Genomic DNA, 11,410 nt, shown 5'->3' on the forward strand with positions numbered 1-11,410 from the left:
CCCTTTCGATTAAGAATGGGATCTCACTCAAGTTCATTTGCGTGTGAAGGCAGACAAACAAATACTTTTGGCAATATAGTGTAATTTTGCATACAAAGTAAATTAAACATTACAGGTGAGCCTGAAGTGCTGTAATACTGCCAGTGACCAGGTGCAGTCATAATGCAGAAACATAAGAACTCCGACATACACTTCTTCTTTCGGCTGCTCCCTTTTGGGGTCGCCACAGCGGATCATCTGCCTCCATCTTGCCCTATCCACTGCCTCCTCTACTTTTACACCAACCATCTTCATGTCCACCTTCACTACATCCAGCAACCTTCTCTGAGGTCTACCTCTTCTCCTTCTACCTGGCAGCTCTATCTCCAACATTCTTTGACTAATACATCCACTATTCCTCCTCAACACATGTCCAAACCATCTCAACCTGGCCTCTCTGGCTTTATCTCCAAACTGCTCCACCTTCACTGTCCCTCTGATCTGCTCATTTCTAAGCTTGTCCATCCTTGTCACTCCCAACGAAAATCTCAGCATCTTCATCTCCGCCACCTCCAGCTCAGCCTCCTGTCTTTTAGACAGAGCCACAGTCTCCAAACCATACATCATAGCAGGACGCACTACTGTCTTGTAAACCTTCCCTTTCACTCTTGCTGCTATCCTTCTGTCACACATCAGCCCTGACACCCGTCTCCACCCACTCCATCCAGCCTGCACCCTCTTCTTCACCTCTTTTCTACTCTGTCCATTGCTCTGGATGGTTGACCAAAGTTACACTTACCACAGATTACAATGTCATCTGCAAACATCATGGTCCATGGAGCCTCCTGCCTGACCTCATATGTCAACCTTTCCATCACCATTGCAAACAAGAAGGGGCTCAAAGTTGATCCCTGATGTAACCCTACCTTCACCTTGAAACCATTTGTCACTCCAACTGCACACCACACCACTGTCTCACTATCCTCATTAATGTCCTCCACCACCCTAAAATACTTTTCAGCTACACCTGACTTCCTTATACAGTACCACAGTTCCTCTCTTGGCACTCTATCATATGCCTTCTCTAGATCCACAAAGACACAATGTAGCTCCTTCTAACCTTCTCTGTACTTCTCTACCAACACATTCAACGCAAAAATTGCATCTGTCGTACTCTTTCTGGGCATGAAACCAAACTGCTGCTTACTGATCTCAACCTCTTACCTTAGCCTTGCTTCAACAACTCTTTCCCATACCTTCATGGTGTGGCTCATCAACTTTATACCTCTGTAGTTACTGCAGCTCTGCACATCACCCTTGTTCTTAAAAATGGGGACCAGTAAACTGCTTCTCCACTCATCAGGCATCCTCTCACTCTCCAGGATTTTGTTAAACAACCTGGTTAAAAAGTCCACTGCCTTCTCTCCTAAACATCTCCATAGCTGCACTGGTATGTCATCTGGACCAACTGCCTTTCCGTTCTTCATCCTTTTTAAAGCTGCCCTCACTTCCACCTTACTAATTCTCTGCAGTTCCTGATCCACTATCTCTCCCCCCATTGTCCTCCTCTCTCTTGTTTTCCTCATTCATTAGTTCTTCAAAGTACTCCTTCCATCTACTCAACACTCTCTGTTCACTCACTAGTACATTTCCCTCTCTATCCTTTATCAGCCTAACCTGCGGTACATCCTTTCCAGCTCTATCTCTCTGTTTAGCCAAACGATACAAGTCGTTTACTCCTTCTTTACTGTCCAGCCTCTCATACAGCTCATCATAGGCCTGAGCCTTTGCCTTTGCCACCATTCTTTTCGCTATGTGACTAGCCTCACAGTATTCCTGCCTACTTCCTTCATCTCTCTGGTTATCCCACTTTTTCTTAGCTGCCTTCTTCTTCTGAATACTCTCCTGGACTTCCTCATTCCACCAACAACTTTCCTTGTCTTCATTCCTCTGACCAGACGAAGCACCCAACACACTTTTGCTAGTTTTTCTCACCATCTTAGCTGTAGTTTCCCAGTCCTCAGGTAGCTCCTCACTGCCCCCAAGGGCCTGTTGCAAGTTTTCCCTGAATTGCCTGCAACCATCCTCCTCCTTCAGCTTCTACCATCTAATCTTTGGCTCTGTCTTCACTCCCTTCCTCTTCTTTGTTTCTAATCTCATTCTACAGACAACCACCCTATGCTGCCTTGCTACACTTTCCCCTGGTACCACTTTACAATCTCCAATCTCCTTTAGGTGGCATCTCCTGCTAAGGATATAATCCACCTGTGTGCACCTCCCTCCACTCTTGTATGTCACCCTGTGTTCTTCCCTTTTCTGAAAATACGTGTTCACCACAGCCATTTCCATTCTCTTTGCAAAATCTACAACCATCTGACCTTCCACTTTTCTGTCTTTCACACCATACATTCCCAGCACCTCTTCATCCCCTCTGTTCCCTTCACCAACATGTCCATTGAAGTCTGCACCAATCACCAATCTCTCCTCTCAAGGGACACCATCTACCACTTCATCCATCCATCCATCCATCATCCATCCATCATCCATCCATCCATCCATTCATTATCGTCCGCTTCTCCGGGGTTCGGGTCGCGGGGGAAGCATCTTAAGCAATGAGGCCCAGACCTCCCTTTCCCCAGCCACTTCCACTAGCTCTCCAAGGGGGATTCCGAGGTGCTCCCAGGCCAGCTGGGCGATATAGTCACACCAGCGTGTCCTGGGTCTTCCCCGGGGTCTCCTCCCAGGTGGACTTGCCTGTGACACCTCCCGACGTAGGGCGTCCAGGAGGCATCATAACCAGATGCCCGAACCACCTCAGCTGGCTCCTCCTGAATCCGAGGTTCGACTATAAGCCGGACTCTATTCTCCAGTACCCCTGCATAGACCTTACCAGGGAGGCTGAGGAGTGTGATTCCCCTGTAGTTGGAACACACCCTCCGGTCCCCTTTTTTAAAAAGAGGCACCACCACCCCAGTCTGCCAATCCAGTGGCACTGCCCCCGATGTCCACGCAATGTTGAAAAGGTGTGTCAGCCAAGACAGCTCCACAACATCCAGAGCCTTCAGGTACTCAGGGCGGATCTCATCCACCCCTGGAGCCTTGCCACCAAAGAGCTTAACTACCTTAGCGACTTCGGCCTCAGTAATGGACAAGCCTATTCCCATGTCCCCAGACTCTGCCTGGTAGGACTCCTTCTTCAGCTTGACAGCATCTCTCACCTGGAGTGTCCACCACCGGGTTCAAGGATTACCGCCTCAACAGGCACCAACAACCTTACGGCCACAGCTACAGTCAGCCGCTTCAACAATGGAGGAACGGAACATGGCCCATTCTGAGTCAATGTCCCCCACCTCCCCCGATATCTGGTCAAAGTTCTGACGGAGGTTTAGTTGAACATCAATCTGACAGGTTCTTCTGCCAGACGTTCCCAGCAAACCCTCACTATACGTTTGGGCTTGCCTGCTCTGACCAGCATCTTCCCCCACCACCTGATCCAACTCACCACCAGGTGGTGATCAGTTGACAGCTCAGCTCCTCTCTTTACCCGAATGTCCAAAACACATGGCCGCAAGTCCAATGACACGACTACAAAGTCAAACACTGAATTGCGGCCTAGGGTGTCCTGGTGCCATGTGCACTTATGGACATCCTTGTGTTCAAACCTGGTGTTCGTGATGGACAAACTGTGGCTTGAACTGAACACCACTCGGGTTCAGATCAGAGAGGCCATTCCTCCCAATCACACCCCTCCAGGTCTCACTGTCATTGCCCACGTGAGCGTTAAAGTCCCCAAGTAGGACAATAGAGTCTCCAGAGGAGCACTTTCAAGCACCCTTCCCAAGGACTCTAAGAAGGCTGGGTACTCTGAACTGCTGTTCGGTGCAGACAGCAGTCAGGACCTGTTCCCCAACCCGAAGGCATAGGGAAGCTACCCTCTCGTCCACCGGAGAAAATCCCAACATACAGGGACCGAGTCGAGGGGCTATGAGAAAGCCCACACCTGCCCGCCTCCTCTCACCTTGGGCAACTCCAGAAAAGAATAAAGTCCAGCCCCTCTCAAGGAGATTGGACCCAGAGCCGAAGCTGTGTGTTGAGGTGAGCCCGACTATATCTAGCTGGTATCTCTCAACCTTGCGCACCAACTCAGGCTCCTTCCCCGCCAGTGAGGTAACATTCCAAGTTCCATAAGCCAGGTTCAGCAACCGAGGATCAGAACGGCAAGTCCCACACCTTCGGACACTGCCCGATCTACTGAAGCAACGAAACCCTACTACTGCCCCTCCCATCGGTGGTGGGTCGATGGGAGGGGGGGACTCATGTAACTCCTTCGGGCTGGGCCTGGCCGGGCACCATGAGTAAATGCCACCACCATGATAGAACAGTTTGAATCCACCTCCAATGTTCCTGGCTTTGCTTCCTTTCCATCTGGTCTCCTGGACACACAGAATATCTACCTTCCTTCTCTCCATCATGTCTGCAAGCTCTCTGCCTTTACCAGTCATTTTCCCTATGTTCAGTGTCCCTACTCTAAACTCCACACTCCAACCTTTCCTTCTCTCTCGCTGCTCTCTAACCCGCCTTTCTTCTCTCCTCTTTGATGGTCTTCGACCTACAGTAGTCCAATTTCCACCGGTACCCTGCTGGTCAACAGCACCGGAGGCGGTCGTTGTTAACCTGGGCCTCGACCGATCCGGTATGGCAATCATATTTGTGATCTGCATGATAGTTTTGGCACAAGTCAGGATGCCCTTCCTCACGCAACCCTCACCATTTATCCGGGCTTGGGACCGGCACCAGAAGTACACAAAGTACACCCCTAATGGCTGGTTTATAAGAACTCCGACATACATGGATACTTAAAACATTTATTTAGCATGACAGAAATAAAATCAATGTAATCGCATAAAATGTTAATTATTTAGCCTTTTGTACATGTTCAATGGCTGTTTATACACCAAATGTTTATATCTGCAGTGGGATGTGTCACGTATTTGAGCATCCTTGGACCTTGTGGTCTGAGGTCCGCTGCAGTCAGAGACCTCTGGGAACAGCACCCACTGACCTTAAACTATAGTCCATCCCTGGCCCTTAGCTGTAATATTCTGCCCTCAGTGTGCTGACCCATGACAATAACTATATCAGTGCATCCTGATTTGAGCTATGCTAGTGGAAATGTCTCTGGATACTTTGTGACAGGATATAGTGATTGTCTTCCTGTCTGATGGGCATAATTCACAGAGTCCTGACCTCAACCCCATAGAACACCTTTGGGATAAATTAGAGCGGAGACTGTGAGCCAGGCCTTCTCGTCCAACATCAGTGTCTGACCTCACAAATGTGCTTCTGGAAGAACGGTCAAAAATTCCCATAAACGCACTCCTAAACCTTGTGGAAAGCCTTAAGAAGAGTTGGTGTTATAGCTGCAAAGGGTGGACCGACATCATATTAAACCCTATGGATTAAGAATGGGATCTCCCTCAAGTTCATTTGCCTGTGAAGGCAGACGAACAATTACTTTTGGGAATATAGTGTAATTTTGCATACAGAGTAAATTAAACATTACAGGTGAGCCTGAAGTGCTGTAATACTGCCAGTGACCAGGCCATCCCAGTGATAGTCCATCCCTGGCCCTGAGCTGTAAAATTCTGCCCTCAGTGTGCTGACCCATGACAAATGGTGCCCTATCTCTCTTCTGTTTCTTGTAGCTGTTAGTGGACATGCAGGACATCAGTTATAATATTCTTTTATGTTGAAATACAGTCTCCGGGCCCACTGGCTGTGGTCAAAGTCACTACAATTGTAATTTGGATTTCACAAATTGTCCAAAACTTCATTCTCTTTTTCCCTTTTTCTTGAGGTCAGACAGGGGCATTACACTGTCACTTATCATTCCTGATTTAGACCATTGGCTCATTATTATCTCAAAGCTGCACTGACTCTTCATGCTGCACCTGTTTTTTCTTTGTTTGTTTGTTTATACCAAGGCATTGTCCACTCGGGTGGTGCTGAGCTCTCTGGTGATCTATAGTCAGGCCTGGGGGGAAGGTTCTCTGATGCCCCTGGGATTTACAGCTATTACTGACTTACCTGTACCCAGGATATACTTTCCTGATCATGCACAGGATTTTTTTTCACTGACCTGACACCAAAGGATTATGAGGCCAAAGTGTACAAGAATTACACTGAAGTTTATGTTTTGGGTCTTTTTTTATTTAGTTATTATTAATAGCCCTGTGAATGTCTGTGAATAAATCTGAAACTAACTTAATGTAAATGTCCTGTAAGTGATGAGTCACCCAGGTCACCCATATTGTACATCCAGCCAAGGTTTTAATGCGTGGACGGCCGAGGGCAACAGTGTTTCAACAACAAACTTCACATTTATTTTTATAATTTTCAGTCTGATATTGCTGAATCCTACATTTTAAAGTAAAGGTGCATAAGTATACACACACCAGGTCTTGTGAGAGACTAGATCTGATGCAGTTGCAGGTTCTCACATGTTCAGGAAACACAGTAGCTTGATTGAAATTACAGTAACATGAACAAAAAGCCAGATGAGTGATGAACAGCAATGTTCCTCCAGCAGCCTTATTACTACTCTGTACAATAACCATCGTCCAAATATATACATTTTTTTCAAATACACATTTCTATACTGTTATATACTGCACTATAAACTACGCATGAAATTATCTGTGAAGTAATTTTGCTCAATCAGCTGAAGTTAAAAATGATCTGGAACCAAATTAAACCTTGAAGATGAGGATTCAAATATTCTACATGATAAAATATACTTAGCTGATTCTCTGAACCACGGATAAAAAATGGCATAAATCAGTGGATTCACAGAGGAGTTTATGCATAGTAGCCATGCTAGCACAGTCCAAACTATGGATTTAGATGCATCACTTTCAACTGACAGAGAACTCACATAAAACGGTATCCAGCAAGCAAGATAAACAAAAACGATGATTCCCAGTGTTTTCGCTGCTTTGGTTTCAGAAGAATTTGAAAGTTTGGCTTCGTGTTTCTTTGAGGCTCCATTCCTCACAGCTCTAACAGCTCTAGCTTGACGTCTGGCCACACAAAAAATGGTTGAATACAAGACCAGTATAACAGAGCAAGGGGTTAAGAAACAAACTACAAGGTCAACAATCAACCAGGAGAGTTTTATAACCATTATACACTCTCCATAGCATCTGGTGGAGACCTGAGATGGAAGGAGGTTGTCGTTAAAATACATGATAACAAACAGCAGACAGAAAGACCAGCCCAGAATTATCATCATAGACATTTTACACACTGTGATTCTCATGGAATAGAGTAAGGGGTCAGTGACGGCGATGTAGCGATCAACTGCAATAAGAACCAGGTTACAGAGAGATGCTGACAGCAAGAGAGCATTGATCACAGAAAGAACACAGCATCCCAATTTTCCAAGATACCAACAGGAATCAATAAGCTCCATTATTTTCACAGGCATAACAATCAGCCCCACGAGAAGATCCGCCACAGCCAGAGAGAGGATGAGCAGGTTGGTGGGAGTGTGGAGCTGCTTGAAGTGAGAGATGGAGATGATCACCAGCAGGTTCAGTAACACAGTGAACACAGATACAAATGAGAGAAAAAAGAAAAGAAATATATTAATAGGTCCTGTCCGGATTTCCTTCCTGCAAGATGAATTGTTGTCAGGAAAGCAATAGTGAGCAGTCATGTTTTGCTGATGCGTGGCAAAGCTCATGTAGAACAAATTTTACCTAAAGAAGCCATTAATTGTAGGTGATGCACTCATAAATTTCCCCTCTTCAAAGTGCCTTTAAATAGCTAAGTATGAACCCTCCCACTGACATATGAATGGATACTTTCTCCTCAACAGCCATCACTCAAGCAGCATTCTACATTCCATTGATATCCATTAAAATTAGAGAAAAAAGGCAGTAATCAAATTATATGTGCATTTTTCAAAACATGGTGATTATTATCAGCGCTGCCCTCCCACTCCCTACAAGCCCAACACCATGAATTGTAAAAACAGTGATATCGCTTGTCGTCTGATTGATATTTTGAACTTTCGCAGGCCTCCTAAACCAACGTCTAATGTCGCCATGGCATAGCAATATCTAAGCTGATCGGTGGTTGGTTTTGTTACAGTGTCAAGAACGAGACACAAACCCATTTTGGTGCTTTATTGAATCCTTTTGTAACAGGAGCTGGTTTAAGAGGAGCCAGGACACTTCTTATTTCTCCAATTACATAAAAACCTTCACTGCAAAATGTGACAGTACACCCACAAGTGAGTCCATAATAAAGTGGGGTGTAATTACTGGTATTGGTGATTGATCGCTATTATTGCTTCTGAGTGCTGATTGGTTGGCAGTGCTGCTATTGAGTGTTGATTGGTTGGCATTAGTGCTATTGAATGTTGATTGATTAGCACTTTTGCTACTGAGTGCCGATTGGTTGCCATTATTGCTACTGAGTGCTGATCAGTTGGCACTGGTTGGCATCAATACCATTGAGTTCTGATTGGTCGGCACAACTTTTAGAGTGCTGACTGGTTGCCATTACTGCTATTGGGTGCTGATTGATTGGCATTACTGTAACTGAGTTCTGATTGGTTGGAATTACTCCTATTTAGTGCTGTTTGGTCAGCATTATTGTGACTACGAGCTGACTGACAATTAGAGCAGTTGAAGAGCGTTGCTAGTACAGATCCCACAAAAAAAAAACTACGTGTGGCAACAAAAGCTAAATGTTTGCTTGGTTGACTTTTTTCCAGAACCATAGATTTTTAGGCACTTGTTTAATGAAGTAGACATCTTTGCAAACCAGGAGACGAATGAAATGTACCAATTCTCACATGTTCAGGAAACAGTGATGTGGTTGACTACCACTGTCAATTCTACAACTTTGCCATAAGACTACCCTCATATAGGGCTTATGAATGATTTAAAAATTGTTTACTAATGTTATTACACTTGAAAGAAAAGGGCCTGTTGCTTGCAAAGTAGTGACCCCACATGTATGTCTGATTCAACCTTTAAAATTTCCATTTAATTAAGATAGAACAGGTCATCGTTGCTTATGTTGTTCATGAGTTATAAGTTTAATATCTTGACTTTAATCAATTTTACACCATTCATCAACCTTTTTGAGTATTATTGTAAAGTGTTACCCTGCAGATGTAGTGATCTGGTTTTGCCACCTGAAGTTAAAAACGTCCTGAAAACAAATTAAACCTTGAAGATGAGGATTCAAATATTCTACAAGATAAAATACACTTAGTTGATTCTCTGAACCATGAATAGAAAATGGCATATATTAAAGGATTCACAGAGGAGTTAAGGTACATTAGCCATCCAAACACAGTCCACACTATTGATACTGTTGTGACACTTTCAACTGACAGAGAACTCACATAAAACGGAATCCAGCAAGCAAGATAAACAAAAATGACAATTCCCAGTGTTTTCGCCGCTTTGGTTTCAGAGGAACTGGAAACTTTGGCTCCATGTTTTTTTGTGGCTTTGTTCCTCACAGCTTTAACAGCTTTAGCTTGACGTTTGGCCACATTGAAAATGATTAAATACAAGACCAGTATAACAGAGCAAGGGGCTAGAAAACAAATAACCAGGTCAATAATCACCCAGGAATATTTGATGAATAAGACACACTCCCCATAACAACCAGTGGATTGGATTTGAGATTGAAGAAGGTGATCATTAAAGTGGGTATAGATAATGACATAAAATAAACAAAATGACCATCCTATAATTATGAGCATTGACATTTTACAAACTGTGACTCTCGTAGAGTACAGCAGAGGGTCACTCACAGCAATGTACCGGTCAATTGCAATGAAAACCAGGCTACAGAGAGATGCTGACATTGGGAGACCAAAGATTATTGGAGAAACAGAGCATGCAATTTTTCCAAGATACCAACAGGAGTCAATAAGCTCCACTATTTTCACAGGCATAACAATCAGTCCCACGAGAAGATCCGCCACAGCCAGAGAGAGGATGAGCAGGTTGGTGGGAGTGTGGAGCTGCTTGAAGTGAGAGATGGAGATGATCACCAGCAGGTTCAGAAACACAGTGAACACAGATACACATGAGAAAACAATAACCAGAAATATATAAGCAGGGCCTGTTCGGACCTCCTTTCTGCAAGATGCGTTATTGTCAGGAAAGCAATATTGGATGGACATGTTAAGCTGATCTTCAGTAATGTTCATCTGGGCCAGATGATTATACGGTGATGATCATAAGTGATGTATTAATGCATTTACCCTCTTGAAGTTCCCTTTTTATAGCTAGGTTTGATCCCTCCCACTGACGAACAATTGGCTACTCTGTTCGATCACTCAAGTATCATTTTACAGCATTGCATTCCCCTTAAGTGATGATAATAATGGAGCCTGAATGTTTTGCAAATATTTGCAAATATTAGCAAGCCTACTGTCCAGCAGTGATCTGTCCTTCACGAGAAAGTAATAACAAAATAACTGAACTTCATACATTATATTGCCAAAAGTATTCGGTTGTCTGCCTTCACACACATATGAACTTTAGTGACATCCTATTCTTAATCCATAGGGTTTAATATGATGTCGGCCCACCCTTTGCAGCTATAACAGCTTCAACTGATGTTGGACAAGAAGGCTGTGCTCTAAATCATCCCCAAAGGTGTTTTATCGGGTTGAGGTCAGGACTCTGTGCAGGCCAGTCAAGTTCTTCCACACCAAACGTGTTCATCCATGTCTTTATGGACCTGCTTTGTGCACTGGTGTGTAGTCTTGTTGGAACAGGAAGGGACCGTCCCCGAACTGTTCCCACAAAGTTGGGAGTATGAAATTGTCCAAAATCTCTTGGTGTTGAAGCATTAAGAGCTCCTTTCACTGGAACTAAGGGGCTGAGCCCAACTCCTGAAAAACAACCCCACACCATGATCCCCACTCCACCAAACTTTACACTTGGCACAATGCAGTCAGACAAGTACCGTTCTCCTGGCAACCACCAAACCTAGAATCATCCATCAGATTGCCAGATGGAGAAGCATGATTGGTCACTCCAGAGAACACGTCTCCACTGCTCTAGAGTCCAGTGGCGGCGCTTTACACCACTGCATTCAACGCTTTGCATTGGGCTTGGTGATGTAAGGCTTGGATGCAGCTGCTCGGTCTTCAGTAACCCATTTCATGAAGCTCTCTACGCTGTTCTTGAGCTGATCTGAAGGCCACATGAAGTTTGGAGGTCTGTAGTGATTGACTCTGCAGAAAGTTGGCGACCTCTGCTTAAAGTTGGCTTTATACACCTGTGGCCATGGAAGTGATTGGAACACCTGAATTCAATGATTTGCATGGGTGAGTGAATACTTTTGGAAATATAGTGTATTTGTGTGAAAGTAACCAGAACGCAGTCTAAGA

General features: G+C 44.5%; 2 protein-coding genes across 2 annotated transcripts; both read right to left on the reverse strand.

Annotated features, from left to right (window-relative positions):
* Positions 1-6,706: 6,706 nt before the first annotated feature.
* Positions 6,707-7,723, reverse strand: LOC108433227 (trace amine-associated receptor 13c-like). The gene is made up of 2 exons (XM_037547454.1): positions 7,648-7,723; positions 6,707-7,536 (listed from the first exon to the last, which is right to left on the reverse strand). The coding sequence occupies exons 1-2, from the start codon at positions 7,721-7,723 to the stop codon at positions 6,707-6,709; spliced, it is 906 nt and encodes a 301-aa protein (XP_037403351.1).
* A 1,470-nt stretch (positions 7,724-9,193) lies between these two features.
* LOC108433228 (trace amine-associated receptor 13c-like) lies at positions 9,194-10,219 on the reverse strand. The gene is made up of 2 exons (XM_037547458.1): positions 10,142-10,219; positions 9,194-10,030 (listed from the first exon to the last, which is right to left on the reverse strand). Exons 1-2 carry the CDS (start codon positions 10,217-10,219, stop codon positions 9,194-9,196), a joined length of 915 nt encoding a protein of 304 aa, XP_037403355.1.
* Between the last annotated feature and the right edge of the window lie 1,191 nt (positions 10,220-11,410).

This window comes from Pygocentrus nattereri, chromosome 18, assembly GCF_015220715.1.
Source record: "Pygocentrus nattereri isolate fPygNat1 chromosome 18, fPygNat1.pri, whole genome shotgun sequence".
In the NCBI taxonomy this organism is placed as follows: domain Eukaryota; kingdom Metazoa; phylum Chordata; class Actinopteri; order Characiformes; family Serrasalmidae; genus Pygocentrus; species Pygocentrus nattereri.

Bases quoted from the DNA above. Each gene is read 5' to 3' on its own strand.
- LOC108433228 (XM_037547458.1), bottom strand. From the start codon at position 10,219: ATGAACATTACTGAAGATCAGCTTAACATGTCCATCCAATATTGCTTT. The intron at 10,031-10,141 runs GTCCGAACAGGC...CACTTCAAGCAG, and splicing joins ACGCATCTTGCAGAAAGGAG to CTCCACACTCCCACCAACCT.
- LOC108433227 (XM_037547454.1), bottom strand. From the start codon at position 7,723: ATGAGCTTTGCCACGCATCAGCAAAACATGACTGCTCACTATTGCTTT. The intron at 7,537-7,647 runs AAATCCGGACAG...CTCACTTCAAGC, and splicing joins CAATTCATCTTGCAGGAAGG to AGCTCCACACTCCCACCAAC.